The sequence below is a fragment of the Crinia signifera genome, chromosome 9 (assembly GCF_055691185.1).
Source record: "Crinia signifera chromosome 9, ASM5569118v1, whole genome shotgun sequence".
In the NCBI taxonomy this organism is placed as follows: Eukaryota; Metazoa; Chordata; class Amphibia; order Anura; family Myobatrachidae; genus Crinia; species Crinia signifera.
In genome coordinates, this window is record NC_139225.1 from 110,851,474 (window position 1) to 110,870,610 (window position 19,137).

The 19,137-nt window shown below is 46.3% G+C and overlaps 1 protein-coding gene across 5 annotated transcripts in view; it reads right to left on the minus strand.

Annotated features, from left to right (window-relative positions):
- Nucleotides 1–19,137, minus strand: part of FHL1 (four and a half LIM domains 1) — a 90,742-nt gene that overhangs the window by 6,719 nt on the left and 64,886 nt on the right. For 4 of the 5 annotated variants that reach the window (XM_083159510.1, XM_083159509.1, XM_083159511.1 and 1 more), the window contains 2 exons: nucleotides 2,940–3,121; nucleotides 1,292–1,466 (listed from right to left, as the gene is read on the minus strand). In XM_083159510.1, coding sequence (XP_083015636.1) covers nucleotides 1,292–1,466; nucleotides 2,940–3,095 — 331 coding nt within the window. In that variant the 5' untranslated portion in view covers nucleotides 3,096–3,121. Of the gene's footprint in view, nucleotides 1–1,291; nucleotides 1,467–2,939; nucleotides 3,122–13,978; nucleotides 14,125–19,137 lie in introns of those variants that run through there. The other variant, XM_083159508.1, reaches the window with a different exon arrangement.

Sequence of the window (19,137 nt, forward strand, 5' to 3'; positions counted from 1 at the left end):
CTTGCACACTGCTTACTGTGCACATGCGCGGTTGTTAGATAACTGTTTGGGCTGCAAATTTGCAGCTCACACCGGGGGGGGGGGGGGTCTGAATTGGGCCCATTGTGAGACATATTGGTTGTGTCACATAAAGGACAAGTGCACCTGACCGGCATGTTTATGTGCACGGTAGGGCTTACAGTGGTTCTGGAGAGGTGGTGGAACTTATTTCCCTCTGTCTCCTAACTCCCCCTCCCTCCTCATTAGGCAGAGACAGGGCCAGTTACAGTAACAGTAAAGGAGCTCACACCTACAGTTTCTCCCCGTTCCATCATCAACCAAGGAGTTGCATTCTGATCTTGAGAAAAACAGTGGGAATGGATGGAGTGGTGCGCTATCAATAGCCGCTGGCACTGGGTGGTCAAGCCCAAAATGTATATAGAATAAAAACAAGTGGATGTGCCAGCGCTAGCTGTTTCCAATAATGTGACAAGATGGTTCTTTAGAAATTATTATTTAATTAATAACAAAGGTGATGTACATCTATCACAATACAAAAATAATCATAAAATATACATATAAAAATGAGCAATAGGTTGCTATAATGTGAAGAGAGCTCCAATTTTAGGAGTGTTATAAATGATGGGAATAATTGACGTGAGTTACCATCCTTAAGGTTCGTCTGGATAATGTCCAGTGGGGTGACGACAAGTGTCCTAGGTTGCCCTATAATTGCAAGGGCTCACACTTGCTCCTGAAGAAGCCGGACGCAAACACCCAGGGAAACGCGTTGAGCTTATCCAACACCTGGGTTCTCCATCATGTTTGTGACCTGTCCTTCTCCCATCGACGTAAGACTCCTACTCTGAACTGGACATTAGGGAAAATGCAGATAACCCAGAATTTTGCAATGTCCAGTTCAGAGTAGGAACAGTCTTGTCACATTATTGGAAACAGCTAGCGCTGGCACATCCACTTGTTTGCATTCTGATCTTGGCCTTGTTTTAGAAAGAAACCAAGAAAGCTGCAGCTACAGCCTCATTGTAATAGGGTAAGTGCACTAATGCATTCAGGCGTCTGTACAAGTGACACTGGCTGCGGTATTCGCATATCTCAAATACAGTCATGACGGGATTGGCTCCCCACCTATGGTGAGGTCCTGTGTCTATGTTAGAAGAGCGCTAATGTCTTGAATGGCTACTACTAATGGTAATACCAGTAATTAGGGCGGCCATTGTTGAGCAGGGCATTGACCTGGAGGGGTCAGCCCAAAGATCCCTTATCCCTGGTGGGAAGCGATATATTATTTTACCTGGCTGGATCAGCTTGTGGCATCCATTGCAACGCAGGGAATCCTCTCTGGTTGTACACCTGGAGCACAGGATTTTATTGTCCTTGGCGACAAATTGTTCATTGGCCAGAGGATGATAACATTTAGCACAGCGAAAGCAGGTATCGTGCCAGTAACGGTTCTTATAATGCAGTTCCTAAACATTAACAGAAGTCACTGATGTGGAAACAAAGGGCGCAGTACACAAGCAGTGGCATTACATTAACACAGTCCACAGAAATGCAGGACAAGGTTACGGAACTAATTACTATATTACATACTAATATTTCACTGTTTCAGCAAAAAGGATTATTCTAAATCCTACAAGAAAAGCAGCCTTGGCCATTGTTTCTTTTGTCATGCAAACAATGCTTCAGATAATAGTAATAATTTGGTTTGGTCTGATAGAATTATTATATAATCACTGTAAAGCCATGTACTGTATAGGAAAGTGTTCAGAGAATAAAAGATTTGCATTCAGTGAGTCTTTAAGATGCTACCACTGGGTGGCAGTAGTTGCTCATCACCTTGCCAAATACATTTATACATAGTAGAATTCCAGCTCCTGCTTGCTGCTCCCTGGGCTGATCTTGCTTTTTGTGCAGCATGGGGACGTATGTAAAGGCCCCTACACACTATGCTATTTGGGCCCAATTTCACCCGATTAAGTTGATCGGGCTAAGAAATCCAGTGGAAATGTCCCAAATCGGATTTGTCTGACGTCCGATACAATCCGATACGCTTCAGATTGGACCCGGAGATCATACTTCAAGTATGATCTCCGTGTTGAACCCCCTCCCGGCAGCAAGAAGCATGCAAAAGGGCCACATGCGACCTTAATGTCCGGGCAGCTCAAGGAGAATTGGATGAGACTTATCAAATAGGAGAAGTCGCATAATGTATGGGGGCTTAACAGATATGGTCAACTGGTGAAGTTTCTTGTCTTGAAAGATAATTTTAACAGGTTGATTTAAACAGAAATAAAATAGAAAGTGTGTGTGTGTAGAAAAGGACACTGCCCTGCACCCATATAAATATTCCTACAAACATCGCTGGGAAAATGGCACGGTGGGATTTTACCGATAATCTGCACAGCAGAGATGTCCCTGTGAACAAGGCACGAGACCAGCTCCGGTATACTAGACTCTGGCTTCTCCTTTGCTGCCATAGTAGAGGGGGCCCAATCAGATCCTGCACACAGGCTAGGGATGGCCAGTGATGGTGGCATAAACCATTGATGACCGATAACTATTCTGTTCCATTGATGGTCTTACCACCTGTGTTTTTATGCATGCACAGCAAACACTGTTTATAAGAGCTGGGGGCAGTGCAGGGCTGCTGGCTGACAGCAGCCCTTGCCTACCATCAATGGTAAGAAACCATCTGGTTCACCCCTATCAATTAATAAAGTGATCAGCCATCGATGGCCATCCCCAACATGGGCCATCTCAGCTTGTAGGGTCTAATTCAGACCTGATCGCTGATCTGCAAAGTTAGATGACTGCGAGTAGATCGCCGGTGTCCAGACAAGAAGAAAATCCGCCCTGTACACCAGCCAATGAATTGGGCAATGATCGCAGATCGCTACCCACATCCTCTGTAAGCACCGATGCCAGCCTCCCCCGCTCACCTTGGAGTCCACCCCGATGGGTTTCCTGCACTCGGCACAGGTGTTGGCACAGATTTTCTCAAAGCATTTTACACAGCAGTTGTGTCCGTCCTTCTCCACGTACTTCTTGCCTTGGAGTGGGGCTCTGCAGTAATGGCAGTCAAAGCGCTCGGACATTGTGCCCGTGGTGTAGTGGCGTGGACCTGCAAGATAATTGAAGTAGAGGGAAATCAGAGATGGCGAGAAGCTATTCCAGTCTGCCAAACCGATATTGGTGCAGGGCCTAGAACCGATTATACACCAGCACATGGCCACCTGAGGGAGGATGTTCATGTTACAGGTTACCTGGATGCATTATATCACATGTCCACTTTAAAACTGGAAACAATTAGCCTTAGGCTGCTTGAGCCCCAGCTGCTGAGCGCAGATCACTTGGCACAGGCTTATAGCATTGTTAGCCGGCATTTTTGGCTATGACCCAATTTTAGCAGTCATTGGGGTTTATTTACGAAGATGGGAGTTCTACTGACGATGGGATGTTGCCCATAGTAACCAATCAGAATCTGCTTTTTATTGTTTAGCTCCTTCTAGAAGATAATAGACCAGGCATGGCCAAACTATGGCCCTCCAGCTGTTGTAAAACTACAAGTCCCATCATGCCTTGCCAAAGTTTTGCTATTAGGGAATGCTAAACCTATGGCAAGGCATGCTGGGATACGTAGTTTCACAACAGCTGGGGGACACAGTTTGGCCATGCCTGTAATAGTAGATATAATTTAATTGGTTACCCATAGCAACACCCCAACTTCAATAAAACTCCCATCTTAGTAAATAAATCTCATTGTGTCTATTTATATGATACAGCCAAACAGGTCTTATAGGTGAAAGCTGTGGCTATATCCCAGTGTGGTGATTGGCCAGGGAATTCTGCAGCAGAGTGTAGAATACATTCACATGGATGTCCAGTGGTAGCAGAGAGTTATTTTGGAATCTTCTATGCGTTCACAATTACCAACCAACCTGAATCTACAACTTCTTTTCTGATGTATGGCAGTGTGTGCACTCAGTGTGGGTCCAGCTTTTCCAATACCCTTTCTATAGATCCGCCAGGATCTGGCTATTACCCACACCCATAGAGAATGTAGTTGTGCAACATATTGTAGAACTGAGCACTTGGATAAATCAGGACCCAGAGGCAGTAAACAGTCTGTCATCTGTATATGTGCTGGGGATTAATAGATGAACTAGTTCCAATATCAGCTATTTTGCTCCAGCAGCCAGTTCCTTACAGTAACGGGATTAATCCTTCACTACTAAAGCTAAACAGATAGAGTGATGGAATGTGCATTGGGTCAGGAAGAGGGACGAGCATGGGAGCTGCTCCATCTGTTATGAAGTGTTTATCAACAGCGGTTCATCTGCTATATTGTCCATACTGGAGGAGCATACCCATGCACTAAGGCGAGTCATAAACCAGTAGCAGTGTGTGGGTCCAGGACAGACTAGCTGCGGCTACACAGCCAGGGCCGCCGAGAGGCGGGGGAGCGGGTACTAATTACCCATGCCCAGACTTGCTGGAGGGACCAGGCGGGGGCCCTGGTCCGACCCCCCCCCCCCCCCACACACACACACACACACACCCTTCCCTCCCAGGCAGCACACACCTACAGCAGGTGTTGTGCGCATACCTCCCAACTTCTAAACCGGCCGTGGAGGGACACTCAGAAGCGCACCTAAAATTTCAGAGGTGTGGCCTATACTCCCGTCTCCCCCGCAAGGCCACTCTCCCATTTTTGTCACTGTGGGGGCATGCCGAGTAGCTCCGTGAGCTGCTGGCTATGCCCCCAGCCCCTCTGCCTGCAAGAATAGACGCTGTGTCCACTGCGGGACACTGCCGGCTGCGGGAGGGACGCGGGAAAGTCGCAAAAAAACGGGTATGACAGCAGGCTCAGCATGAGCATCTCACTGACAGCGTGAGAACTCATGCCTGATCCTGCTGTCAGCACAGCACATGCTGTAGGTGTGTGCTGCTGCTGAGGAGAGGCGACAATAACACTCCCCCCTCTACTTTTAAAGTGTTTTTTTTTCACACCCCTAAATGCTTTGGGGGGGGGGGGTGTGGCATAACCGCGGGAAGTGGTCATGCCTCCCGTGATTAGGCGACACCCCCAAAATTTTAACGGGGCCCGGCATACCTCTCAACTGCCCTGTACATTTTATGGCATATATGCTAATTATCTAATGGAGCAAAACAGCTTTTCTCTGCATGTTATTTACTGCAATAGCAATATCCCTGTACAATCCCCAGTAGCATAACTATGTACATGTGGGCCCCATAGCAAAATTTTGTAAGAGCCCCTATTGACCAACTTATGCTGAAAAATGTATATAGCACATGATACTTTGACAGGCAAAGTGGGCCCCTCTCAGCTCTGGGCCCCGTCGCAGCTGCACCCCCTGCACCTATGGTAGTCACGCTCTTGACAATCCCACTTTACAATCGGTGGTTGTGTGCGCCTGAATAGAGCTACTCTTGAATTGCTCCGTTGAGCACCATCTATTGGCTATCAGCGCACACAACTCTTTAATATCCCCCATAGAGTTGAGGAGCAGCATTAGACTTTTATTATATAAGATATGCTTGCAGAAAAATGCACTGTTAAATAGTGAAAACATACGCATCATAGCATAATTAATGATGTATACATACCACAAGCTACACATACTGCCTATTATATGATGGACAAGAACTTATATCATGGTTGGTTGCACATACACATCAGTCATAGGACACTTGCTGAACATAAATAACAAGTGTGAGTAAGCGGTGTTCAGGGCTAGTAGCCATACACTAGCCAATAGCAGCCTGTAACCTGACACCATTTGGCTTTGTTCCTCAAGTTCTCAAAATAACTGCCTGTCAGCGACTACTATATAAAGTGAGAGAAAGCACCATGAAAAGCTGGTGACTCCATTAGGGAAGGGGTTAAAAGATAAAAGGTTGGAACAGAGCGCCAGTGTGACCTTTATTAATGTCATCAGCAGACAAACTGTACATTGCAGCCTTCTGATGTGCCAGGCACAGCTACTGGCCGCTGTCCATGTGATTACAGAGACATGAGCTGCTGGTGACTGTGCGACTACATCTTCCTGCTTACACACCCTTCTCTCTGTGCACCTGTGGATATAGGCCCTTATTCTGGTCCACACGCAATTCGGCAAATTTTGCAGCGTTGCGTGTGGATTGAACGCTGCCCGATGCTCACACAGCCGCCCACCCGTCCCCCCTCGCTCGCACAGCCGCCCACCCGTCCCCCCTCGCTCACACAGCCGCCCACCCGTCCCCCCTCGCTCACACAGCCGCCCACCCGTCCCCCCTCGCTCACACAGCCGCCCGCCTGTCCCCCCTCGCTCGCTGCGTTCCCCGTAAGGCTGCAAATGGATGTTTTGCATAAACATCCATTTGTAGCCTTGGGTGCAGGGGACAAATCTTCGGATGGTCACCAACCATCGAATGTTTTGGAATGTACTCTCAAAACTAAGACACTCTCTGGTGTTCCCTGTATGGGAAGAGGGAGGGCGGCTGACATCTGGTGATGTCAGCTGCCTGCCCCCTGCAGCCGCGTCACTGCCTAATTTACATGGGAACACCCATGAAATGCTGGGCATTCCCATGGGCGTGTCCCCTCACCTTTGCCCCACCCGCACTGGTGGGTGCAAACTAGCAGTTCGCCTTGCCCGCTCGCACCCATTGTATGCACATTAGCAAAACATAACTCCCACGTGCAAATGCGCGGGGGAGCAAACGGACCAAAATCAGGCCCGTTCTCCTCTGTCCTGCATCGGCAATGTATACCACAAGATCTGGAAACAGTCCTACTGTATATTCTGTATTATTCTTTAAGGGGCAGACTGATTAAGCCTGTGGGAGTGATAAGGCCCCATCCATCCATCAGATTTCGCCTGTGAATAGAGTGAAAATTTTGCCCCAGGTCAGATCAGATTCCTGTGAGAGTTCAAGGGAAATCTGAAGAGATTTGTAGCTTCAGATATGTCTGCGTAGTGGATGGGGGCAGGACTGCCATCAGAAATTGTGGGGCCCGGAACTGACAAAATAAGCAGGGCCACCTTTCCCCTTCTTGAATCCCTGGTATGACTGGTGAGACCTCCGGTGTCTGTAGCACTGGCCACACTACTCTATATTGTTTCATGGGAAATGTGAACTTTGCTTATGACAAATTATACTTGATAGTCTGGGTACGAGACTTGAGTCCCCGCAGACCCCCCCCCCCCCCCCCCCCCCCTGATGGCTGCCCTGGGTGCGGGGGGCTATAAAGTTTAGACAGGTAGGATCAGCCCATGATCACAGATTACAGGCTGTATTATCACATCTTCACCCACACATCCATAATACTCTTGCAGCCGACGCATTACCCAGGAGTCACTCAGCAGTTGCTTGTAGTGGAGTGAAATCAGGGCAGGCGCCTACATCATGCACCCGCCCTGAGCAGTCAGGCGAACGCCTGCATTCGCAGGGTCCCACCGTTTTTGTGGGCACGCCCTGCCTGTCAGTTAGGCTGTGAGCACCTTAGCAAAGGAAAATTTAGCAGAAGGCGCTCGTAGCCAGGGCCTGCACATGTACATTAGATACTATGGGCCTTATTCTGCTTGGTGCGGTCCGTTATGAATTCTTTCGGAGCGCGTTTTTTTAGCCTTCTGCGCATGCGTAGGCAACGCAATGCGCATGTGCAACGTAGTGTTTCCGCACTCGTTCTCGCCAATACCGTCTATAAATGTGCACCGAAGTGGCTCGGGAAATATGGGCATCATGTGGGAGTACACAAGGGCACGGTTTCAAAGTGGGCAAAACTGGGCGTAAATCTGGGAGTACACGTGGGAGTGCACGAACAGTGGTAGGAGTTCGGTCATTTCCGAAAGAAGACGGAACGGACCGCAAAAACCAGAATAAGGCCCTATGTGCATGCACAGACCACCACCATTGGAAGAAGGGACAAATTCGGACCTCTGTGAACAGGTCTGAATCGGACCCTAATCTGGTGTACACAGGAAAGTGTGTGACCAGGAGAGAGCAGGTCCATTGTAAATAATGTCTGTCATAAACTCACCATCTTCCCCCCTACACATATTTTCTAGTATACCAGCCCACGTCCTGTAGTGTACTGTCCATGTAGTAAGAGAGGAATGTGGCGGCTGGAGACACATGTACAGATGTTACATAGTTGCAGAGTCCGATCTTGTGGAGTCACCGGGTGGCCGCCAGCTAGTGGTCTAGATATGGACTTGTGCTTTGCGGTGGTGAGGGGTCACGCCCATGGGAATACCCAGTGTTTCATGGGAGTTCCCATGAAAACGCTGGATGTTCCCATGGTAATTTACCTGTGATGCAGGGGGTGGGCAGCTGACGTCAGCGAATGACAGCTGCCTGCCCGCTTCCTGTACAGGCACTTGTGAATGTAAGACACCAGAGAGGGGTCTCACATCTGCGAGCTCTGGAGAAATCATTAGATGTTGGCGACCATCGAATGATTTTGCCCCCGGTACCCAAGGCTGCGAATGGATGTTTATGCTAAACATCCATTCACAGCCCTGCGGAGAACTCTGCGAGCGAGGGGGTGGCCGGGCGGGCATGCGGGTGGCGTTACATCCACACGCATCGCTGCAAATTTCGCAGGGTTGCATGTAGACCAAAATAATGTCCCTTGTGTACTGGATGCGACTCTCTCCATCAGTTTCCATTCTTGTGCACAGGTAACCGCAGAGTGCTGCTCTTGTCTTGTGTGCTGGAGGTCATGTTCTCTATGGACAAGATTCCTTTTATGAGTATATTGCTGCACATTAGAAAAAAAACCTGACTTGGAGTTCTCAATCCAACAATGATTATAATTTTCCCACCCATTTACAGTTTGATTAATGATAGAATAAATGAAAGAATAAAGAAAACAAAGTATTGTCCATTATAAAAATGATAGAGTCATTTGGCAGAGGAGCGAGAATTATTATTTGGGAGGAGAACTCCTTAGGGGATATGTAGATCCAGCAGCGGTTAGAACGATAACGTCTTTCATGGATCATCCTCCTAAATGAGGAACACAAATGTTTCAGAACACCACCACTGTGTTGGATTTGTATATTAATTATTGGACTATATACTTCAGTTTTTCATTCTCTCTCCTATCTCCCAAATTACTTCCATATGAAATAACCCAGATTTCCCACCAGGACTACATACGAACTACACACTTGAAACCTTGGGTGGCTACATCCCTTAGATCACCTGCCCAATTCCTTTAAACTTCTTTCCGATACGTCATTTTTTAAGCTCTCTACCATAGACTCTTCCTTTGTAAACCCCTTTGTAAATACTGGCCCATGTCCAAAGGTATGAATTCTCAAATGTATGGCTTCCTCATTTAACCTGCTCACCCTGTTCACAACCAACCATCATCTTCCTGGGAAACAGATCTCAGCTGCCCACTTGACGACGAGGATCATTGGACACCATGAGACTGGTGAAATTTTTAAAAAAAGGAAACCTCATATAAACTATATTACTGCTGGTATTATACCCCACTGCAACTCTCCCATATGTTCCCCTCTGCTGGAGAAACTACCGCCTCCCAGATACTCTAGGTCAGGGGTGTCAAACTCAAATTTATCGGGGGCCGCATCAGCAGTTTGGTCACCCTCAAAGGGCCGGTTGTATCTGTAGGACTAGGTGTCCACTCTTTATTATCATAAATTATTGTCACTGCATTCAATTATTACTGTTTTTTGTAATAATGTAAGTAATAACTAGCAGGGAGATTGGCTGGGGGCCTGGGACAGGGCACAGTGACGTGACGTCAGATCGCCCAGCAGGTGATCTGGGCCTCTGGGTTCGCAGGACTCTCGCTAGAGTTCTGGACTGGTGGTGACAGTGGGACAGATAATGATGATGACCCTGGACACAGGCAGCCGCACTGCAGATTTGTGGGCTCAGGCTGTGGCTGTGTGCTGCTGGCCTGGCTCTCTGCCTGCCCGGCCACGGACTCTGGACTGGACAACAAGAGACAACACAACTGTGCCCACCCCACTGCCGAACTTACAGTAAATATACTGAACCAACTGATGCCACTGCTGCGCAGCGCGGCACCACAGGCAGGAGGCAGCTCACCGCCGGGCCGGCGTCCAAGTCCGACAGGCAGCCGCAGCAGCATGCACGTCACGGTGGCACTGGCACTGCTGTCAGGCGGGCGTGTGTCACACATGGCAGCGCCGTAGCCGCTGCCCGCAGGAGGAGCCGGGGAGGAGTCGGGCACATCACACAGTGACACTAACAAGTCTGTGTCCACTGTCCTGCCTCCCTCCTCCTCCCAGCGAGCGCCGCGGCGGAGTGACTGTGTCACCCGGCTTCCTCACGTTGTTAGGTATGTCTCTCAGTCTCGAGTCGTCATGTGAGTGTCACTAAATGTGATGTGACACTCACACTGTGATGGCTTCCCGCAGTAATGTAATCGGCGCCAGGCGGGGGTGGGTGGCGGCGGCTGCGCAGGCCACATGACGAGGTCTGGCGGGCCGGATTTGGCCCGCGGGCCTTGTGTTTGACACCCGTGCTTCTAGGTCATGTCTGATTATGGACCTGCCCTGTCCTTAAACATTTTTGTATATCTGTTCATATGCTCCTGAATGATCTACCTGGCTCTTCGATACAGAGGATACTGTGAATCATTCTTCTCATTTACCCTTCTCCCGATTTTGACAAACTTTCAGGCTAACTGTAGTCCCATAATCTAGTTGCTGCTATAAACCAAATAAATCACAACTGGAAAAATCCCATTCCACTGTCCCTCTCTCCCCTCAAATCACAAATCTGGCATACAATGCATACTTCCCTACATTTGAAAACTAGTTTCAGGGAGATTATAGTTGGTAGTAGAATTTTGCACAGCGCCCCATTGAGGGGTCGTGTCATGCTCCACCCAAAGGGCGTGTCTAGTTCCATATATGGAGAGATTGTGAAAAGAGATTGTGAACATGGCACCTAGAAGCGTGGGTGTGTACTGCTACATCTGAGAGGAATCTTGTAAAATTACTTATATCCAAATGTAGATGAGCCCCAAAGCAGTTAGCAAGAGCTACTATACTTGGTAAAGGGCTGGGAAATGGTGCTGATGACTCAATGTAAATGTTGCTGTCTCACATTCCTTTTATCCCCCAAAAATGTAACAGTGTAATGTGGGCTAGGTGACATGAGGGAGATTGATCGACTAATGAGGGAGAGAGGGAGATTGCTGCTATTTCAGGGAGTCTCCTGCAGAATGCATGAGGGTAGGCAACTATGATACAATGGAGACAGAAAATATTATATTCCCTGTGACAGGGGCCACATATTTAATCAGGTGTGAGCAGCCTTGGCTCCCTTTCGAAGACAATCCTTCACCTGTACCCATGGCCCCAATGCTCAGTATGGTACTGTCCTTTCTTTTCCTATAGTTCTGTTCCCCCTTGTACCCTCTCTCCCTACCCTTTCCCCCAGCATCCCAGGTCTGTATTATTTTTAGTTCTACCTACCCATATTGGACTGTATCATACCCACATGATACAAAGGTGATGCAGGAAACTGCAGCACCAATACGTAAAACATCTTGTATGCAGAAGTGAGGTATAACCACCTACCCCCCCCCCCCCCCACATCAGACGATTGCTCCCAGACCTCCCACAGCGCATCAGCCTAGTGTCTTTCCTCCAGCCAGTGCGAGATCTCAGGTGCAGCGCAGGGCTGTCAGATGCTGCTGCCAGGAACAATGCTTTCCCTGTGGCGGTGTATGAGCAATGACACGTGCAGCTGCCGATATTGATAGCTGTTGGTGTGCTATCTTCTCCTCCGTCATCCAGTTTATGGGGGAGAGGCGGTGTCAGTGCAGATAATGGTGCTGATACCTCTTCTCCCCCGTAACGATGCTTTGTACATCTACCCCATTGTCTACATGTTTTACATGAAAATCTGGCTCAGCTATACTTTCATTGTAATTGGTTTTAAGCTCTCAAAATAAGAATGTAAATAAAATGTTATTTTATCCTGTGTGATTCGCTTGTGGACATTATAGTTATACGCCGTTTTCAATTAGAGGAACAGTTATCAATTAACTGCCTGATTCTGACTTGGGAGTAAAGCAAAGACACATGGGTAACTTTATACTGTACCTTGGTAAAGTCATGCTGCCCTGCAGATGGGAGTTCTATTGAAGATGGGATGTTGCTATGGGCAACCAATCAGATTCCATCTTTTATCTTCTAGAACAGTGGACGTTTTCCAGGTCACACGGCAGGTGCACAGGTGCACTCATTATTCACTGACATATTTTAAAAGATCACAGGTGGAGATAATTATTTCACCTGAGATTCTGTGTGGAGACCTGGAAAACATGCACAGTTGGGGGCTCCTGAGGACCGAGGTTGAGAACCACTGTTCTAGAAGGTGTTAAATAAGTAGATTCTGATTGGTTGCCCATAGCAACATCCCATATTCAATAGAACGCCAATCTTAGAAAGTAAAAGTGTCTTCGTTCAAATTAAAATTTCCATGCATAATGTTGTGGGCTACATGCAAAAGCAGACAGTATTTTCCCTGCATGCTAAAAATAAATGCATTGCAACATGGCTTGTGACATTTGTCCATTAAAGGAACCTAAATGTGTATTTTATGAGAGCATTATAAAACTCAGGAAACAATTATATAACAAAGGAGGAGACGAAGAAACATGCTGACTATTCTTACAGAGAACAGGGGTCACTTTACATCTGTCCATTCATTATCATCAACATCCATCTCTTCTCTGCATACACCTCCCTGATGGATTGTCTGTGTTTTCATACTTCTTACATAACACTGTGTATCCAGGTGACATTACTACACCTTATTTGCAATTATCTAGTAACATCAAAGTTTACTACATTTATTAAAACCAAAAAAGAATATCATAGTCTGTAATAAATAATGACAAAACACAAAAGGGTATGTAAAAGGGAGTAAATGCCCTGTAACAGCGTATATTCTTGATTAATCCCCCATAATATATGTCATAGTGATTGCTAATACAAGAACCAGTATAACATTCATCCTGGGAACACAAAGGATGAGGCAGAGTACAACAGTGTTACATGGAGATGCTGCTGTATTCCGCTAGCATTCACTGCCTCCTAGTAAATATCAATAACTGATGTGGATACAGGCTGCTGTATGGTCACATCCTGGGAAGGTGATAAATAGCAAACATAACAACCCTTTGAGTGCCAAGTGAATTGGCCAAAATTGGTGTGAAAATCGCCAAGCAAAAGGTGGCCATACACACACAGATTTATCTGCAGATCTGTCTGGTTGGAACAAAAACATGGTAATGGATGAGAGCAAATGACAGTTGACCATTTGCTTGGAAATGCTGGAAAACTGCCTGTCATCCATAACCATGTTTTTGTTCCAACCAGCCAGATCTGAAGATAAATCTTACTAGTGTATGGGCACCTAAACAATTTTATTTATTATAATGACCAGTAATATTTACCTTATATAGGAAATATTATTATTTATTAAAATGTATATAACAAATGTGTGCGATACTGCCATTTTTAGCAGATGTTTTGCGCATCTCTCAAAAATATGTTGGCACTCAAAGGGTTAAACACAAAGTATTCATAGCAGCAACATATATAAATAAAGAATTGCCTTCACCTATCCATCATCATATATATAAACAAAGAAATATTAAAGTCATTTAATCACATTGCTGTCTAGGTCTGGCATTCCCAACCTCGGTCCTCAATGCATACTATCAGTGCAGGGTTGTAGAGATATCCAGGTTTCAACATAACTGAGAAATGATTTAGTCACCTATGCTCGAACATGGATATCACTAAAACTTGTACCGTTAACTTGCAAAAGAATGGTCTAGGTTCTAATCTCAGAGAAATGATAACAATATACATCGGATATCCAGTTAGCACATCTACTACCTTGCTAAATCCTACTTGCTAAATCCTAGAGAATATGTTTTATTTTTTACCTGAGTGTCTTTCAAAAGCCATTGTAACAAGAAGCTGACTCAGGCAACTGTTCTGTCCTTAGTGGATACAAATGTCCTGTTTGATACCATACATTTGCTGGCAGCTATTAATAAGGAGCCAGAGAGAGAAATGTTCACACCCCTCTCTGGAGAGATTTCGTGTTTAATCCTGCTTGAAAAGCCAGACCATTTTTGGTTATCTTTTGGGAGAAGAATAAGGTCCAATAAAAAGTCAACACAAAATGCTCACTCAATTACTGCAATTTCTAAATTAGATGCAGATAGACAGAAGCACAGCAGCCCACCCCCTGCTGAAATCTAATATCCCACTCATGGATCAAAGAAACGATGTGGTGCATGGCTTATCAATGGGAAGTAGAAGCCAAAACACAGAATAACTCTGCTCCCCTCCCCTCCCCTCCTGTTACTGTCTAATAGAAGCTGGCTGGTTAGTGGCCCGGATGGAACAAAGTAAAGCACCATTACGCAATTCTGATCACGGACGATATAGTTAACAGTATTGTCCATGGGTGGCCGATATAGTGAATACACACTTAATGATAGCGGTAAACTATATCGTTCAGTGACATCACCGGGTCCAGCTGAACGGGTGCCGAATGACGCTCCGACAGTGGGGATCCCGACTGCTGGTGCTCCGACAGGGGGGATACCGACACACATGGGCTATTCTCCCTTGTGGGGGTCCAGAACCCCCATAGAGGGAGAATAGAGCCTGTGGCGAGTGTAGCGAGCCACCGGTCCCGCAGCATGGCAAGTGTAGCGAGCCCACAAGGGTCATCTTTGCACTCGCCCCCGTCAGAGCACTGACAGTCGGTATCCTGACTGTATCCCCACTGTCCCATATCCCATATCACACCTGGCTGAACATGAAGGGCATTGGCAATATAGCCAAATTGACCTGCATGTTCAGCCCACAGCGTGGCTCATTAACAATGTAATGGGAAGCGCAGATTGTTAATAATATTAAGCACACAAATACTAGACCAGTGGTCCACAACTAGTTGCTCACAGGCTACCGGTAGCTCGCCACCCCCGTGCTACCACAAAGAAGCACAGTATTCCACTACTTCTCCAGTGGGCATCAGGCAGTTCAAATGCGGCACCAGATCGTGAGCCAATCAGAACTTGCATACTGACAGCCACTGTGATTGGCTGCCGTGTTGCAAGCTCCGACTGGCTCACGAGCCGGCTGCCATATTTTAATGGCCGCTGGAGGGATGGGAAAAACCTGCGCTCTGCTCTCTTCCTCTCACAGCAGCCGCGGAGTCCAGCCTTGGAGCCTGGTGAGTGAACCTATGAGAGGGCATTATAAAGCTGCACTACAGGATGCATTATTTATTTGCAAGTGGCACTAGAGGGAGCATTCACTACAGGGGGCATTATGTGTAAGCTGCATCTAATACTGTGTAAACCCCTGGCAACAAGCAGTACACACCCTGGCAATGAGCATTGCAAAAGAGCATGTCATTTAACATTAGTTACAAGCCTTGTGTAAGGTGCATTTTTTGGTTATTAGCCAGATTTTTTTATTTGTTTATTTCAGTAGCTCTTCAGGTTTCATTTTGTCTCATGTATCTCATGCTCAATTAAGGTTGGAGACCACTGCACTAGACGATATTGTGCACGATAATCGTTCAGAAGCCCCTTTATCAGTGATCTTTTTCACAATGTCCTCTAGTGTGTATAGGGCTTTACTATGTCATTGCTATACTTCCTATCGCAAATGAAAACCACATAGCAGGCTACATGTAAGTGACATATGCTCCTCCACCATTAAGGCTAACCCTATCTCCACCCACCTGGTGCTGGTGGCTCCCACTTTCTCATAGGCTGCCCCCACAATGTAGCTACTGCTCTGCAACTAAGTACACCCTCAAAGCTCTCCTCGTGCACCACAGCAGGAAAAAAGCCCTGGGGTTTCTGGGGAATATAGAGTCAATATAGTTAATAACATTAAGAGATATCAATGGGCTTTGGCCAGATATAGTGCAGAAAAAAAATAATTTTTGTGGATCTATGTATGAAGAGAGAGAGTGAGAGAGAAACAGTAAATCAGCTCTTAACTGCCATGTTACAGACAGTGTTCAAAAATGGTTAGGAGCTGGATGGTTAGTACTTTATCTCCATACATTTTCTCTCTCTGGGGCAGATGTATGAAGCAGTGATGAGGGAGGAGATAAAGTGCCTGGTACTTTATCACCGGCCAATCAGCTCCTGACTGTTAAGTTACAGGGTGGGTTTAAAAAGGGACCAGTTAGGAGCTGATTGGCCAGTGATAAAGTACCAGGCATGTTATCACTTCTCCATTATCCATACCTCCCAACTGTCCCGCTTTCTGCTGGAACCTCACATTTTTTTGGGACGTTCCCACATCCTGCCCGATGCTGGCAGTGTCCCGCGGCAGGGAGGGGCAGTTGGGAGTCCCCCCTGTCACTCGCGAATAGATAGCGTCTATTCATGACCCCACAGCAGCGAAAAGAAGGGTGTGGCCTCAAGGAAGCGTTGCGAGTACAGGCCATGCCCCCATTCTGCTAGGCCTAAATTTTTGGGCGTACCTCCTCATAGCTCTTCAATGTGTCATACATTTACCCCACTGTCCAGAGCTTAGTACATAGAGCTCACAAAGGTGACATAGGTCTCGGAATCTCAGCACAATCCTATTGGCAGTTGGTTTCATCTGTTCAGATCACCCAGGAAATCTGATATTTACCATCACCATAGTGACAGGAAGAGCTGGTCCCCAAATCACTTGTGAGTTGTGACACTATCTAAACTCAGGCCAGGAACACAAACCATACTTATGCTTAATGTATAGATTATACAAATAGCCTTCACTAAAAATGGAAGCAAGATCAGACATGTGTATAAGACATCATTTATGAACCATTTACATTGGGAACACTGGCTGGGCTTTGGGTCATATATTTTATTCCCCCTTCCACACACCATACACCTGGAGTTCATAATCCTATTCACTTGGCAGAACACACTGCAGTATTAATAGCTTGTGTGTAGCCCGTAGCCAATGTACAGTATAAAGAGCATGCAGTGTGGAGAGACAGATATTCCGGATGGGAGCTTTAAGTTGGGACAGAGTTCAGCAATAAAATGCCAGATCTATTGAAGAGCTATGAGTCAGCAACCTGACATTAAGCGTTCATGCCTGAGAGATAACACAGGCTGAAGCCATGCACTGGGGATGTAAACAGCAGTTGGTACTAGGAAACTAACCAGCATGGGCTTTCCGTAGCCCCCCCGCTTAGTGAAAGGGATTACTAGTTAAGATCACATGTTTAAAAAGCAACTCTATAATTCATCTTGTAGAATCTGGCTCCTTTAATTGGTTAGATAAATTATGTAATTGATTATATACAGTATCCCTTTGAATATAGGTGAATGAAGAACTTGGCTATTGCTCCCAGCCGCAGCATTTACCTGACGGTCATGGAGATCTGTTACTATTGATGAGTGATTGGAACCCCAGTGATGTTGGGATAATGCAGTCACTGAGTTTTCCTCTACAATACAGAGGCTGCTACTGGATTCTGTCACCAGTAACGAGCGTGTGTGGCTTAGACACACTTCAATAGGGATTCTCTGGCTTCTGTAGAGTGAGAGAGATGAAGCTGGAGCCTGACACCAAACAGATCACAGTTTACAGCTTGCTTGGGCCTCCCTTGTAACCCCAGGCAATACCCAGGATCCCTATACCCCATATCAACTGTTCAGTAAAATACCTTACAATTCAAAATGGTTTACCTACAATCTTTATTCCTTTAAAGGCTGAATACAATTTTAAGAACTATTATGGGGTAGATTTAGTGAAAGTGTCTGGTTTTTATCACCGGCCAATCAGCTCCTAACTGTGAAGTTACAGGCTTGGTTGGAAAAATGACAGGTAGGAGCTGATTGGCCGGTGATAAAAACCAGACACTTTATCACTTCACCGAGCTTAATAAATCTACCCCTACTGTATTAGGATGCCACCTTTGTGCGGTACTGTATTAGGATGCCACCTTTGTGCGTTACTGTGATAGGATGCCACCTTTGCAATATGATGGTTCAGGAAATTTCCCTGCTAGATGGGTTAACTGTAGCCGGTGATATTATTAGAAAGTAGGAGCATATAGGACTAAAAGTAACTTAGCCATGAAGAGGAAGACCATGTAAAATCACAGAGCTGGTTCAACGACTGCTAAGGCACATGGTGCATAAAAGTCAGCAATGCTCTGCTGATTCCATAGCTGAAGTTCCGAAATTTCACTGGTATTAATGTAAGCACAAAAACTTTGCAGCGGGAGCGCCATGGAATGGGTTTCCATCGCCGTGCAGCGGCATGCGAGCCTCAAGTCACCGAATCCAATGCCAATCGTTGGATGGAGTGGTCGTGTATAGCACACTGACTGTGGAGTGATGCTTTTCTGTTTGGCAGTCAGGTAGGCGAGTCTGGGTTTGGTGGATGCCATGAGAACATTACTTGTCTGACTGCATTATGCCAACTGTGAAGTTTATAGTATGGTATAATAGTATGGGGCTATTTTCCCAGGGTTTGGGCTAGGCCCCTTATCTCCAGTGAACGTAAAATCTTAATGCTACAGCATACTAAGATATTTTGAACAATGCTATGCTTCAAACTTTGTGGCAAAAGATTGGGGGAGGCCCTTTTCTCTTCCGAACTGACTGACAGGCAGAGAGCCCTGACCTCAACCCCATTGAGCACCTTTGGTATGAACTGGATTACAAATTGTGAGCCAGGCCTTCTCGTCCAACATCAGTGCCGGTTCTCATAAATGCTCTACAGAATGAAAGGCCACAAATTCCCATAGAAATAAGATCTGGTGGATCCCTTCCAAGAAGAGTGAAAGCTGTCATAGCTTCAACAGGGGGATGATCGCCATATTAAAGTATATGGTTTTTTAAAACAATATCATTACAGTCCTTGTTGGTGTAAATGGTCAGGCGTCAGTGTATATAAAAGCATGAACTGACTTCCACAAGGCAAACAGCAATGGATAGGTCATCTTTTTTATGTCCACAAAGATCAAACACACAGGGAGGCCAGCAAGATATACGTTCCGGTTCCCGGTCCCGAGACATAGGATGTCAACCCAAATCTGGAAGACGTCCAAAGGAGTGAC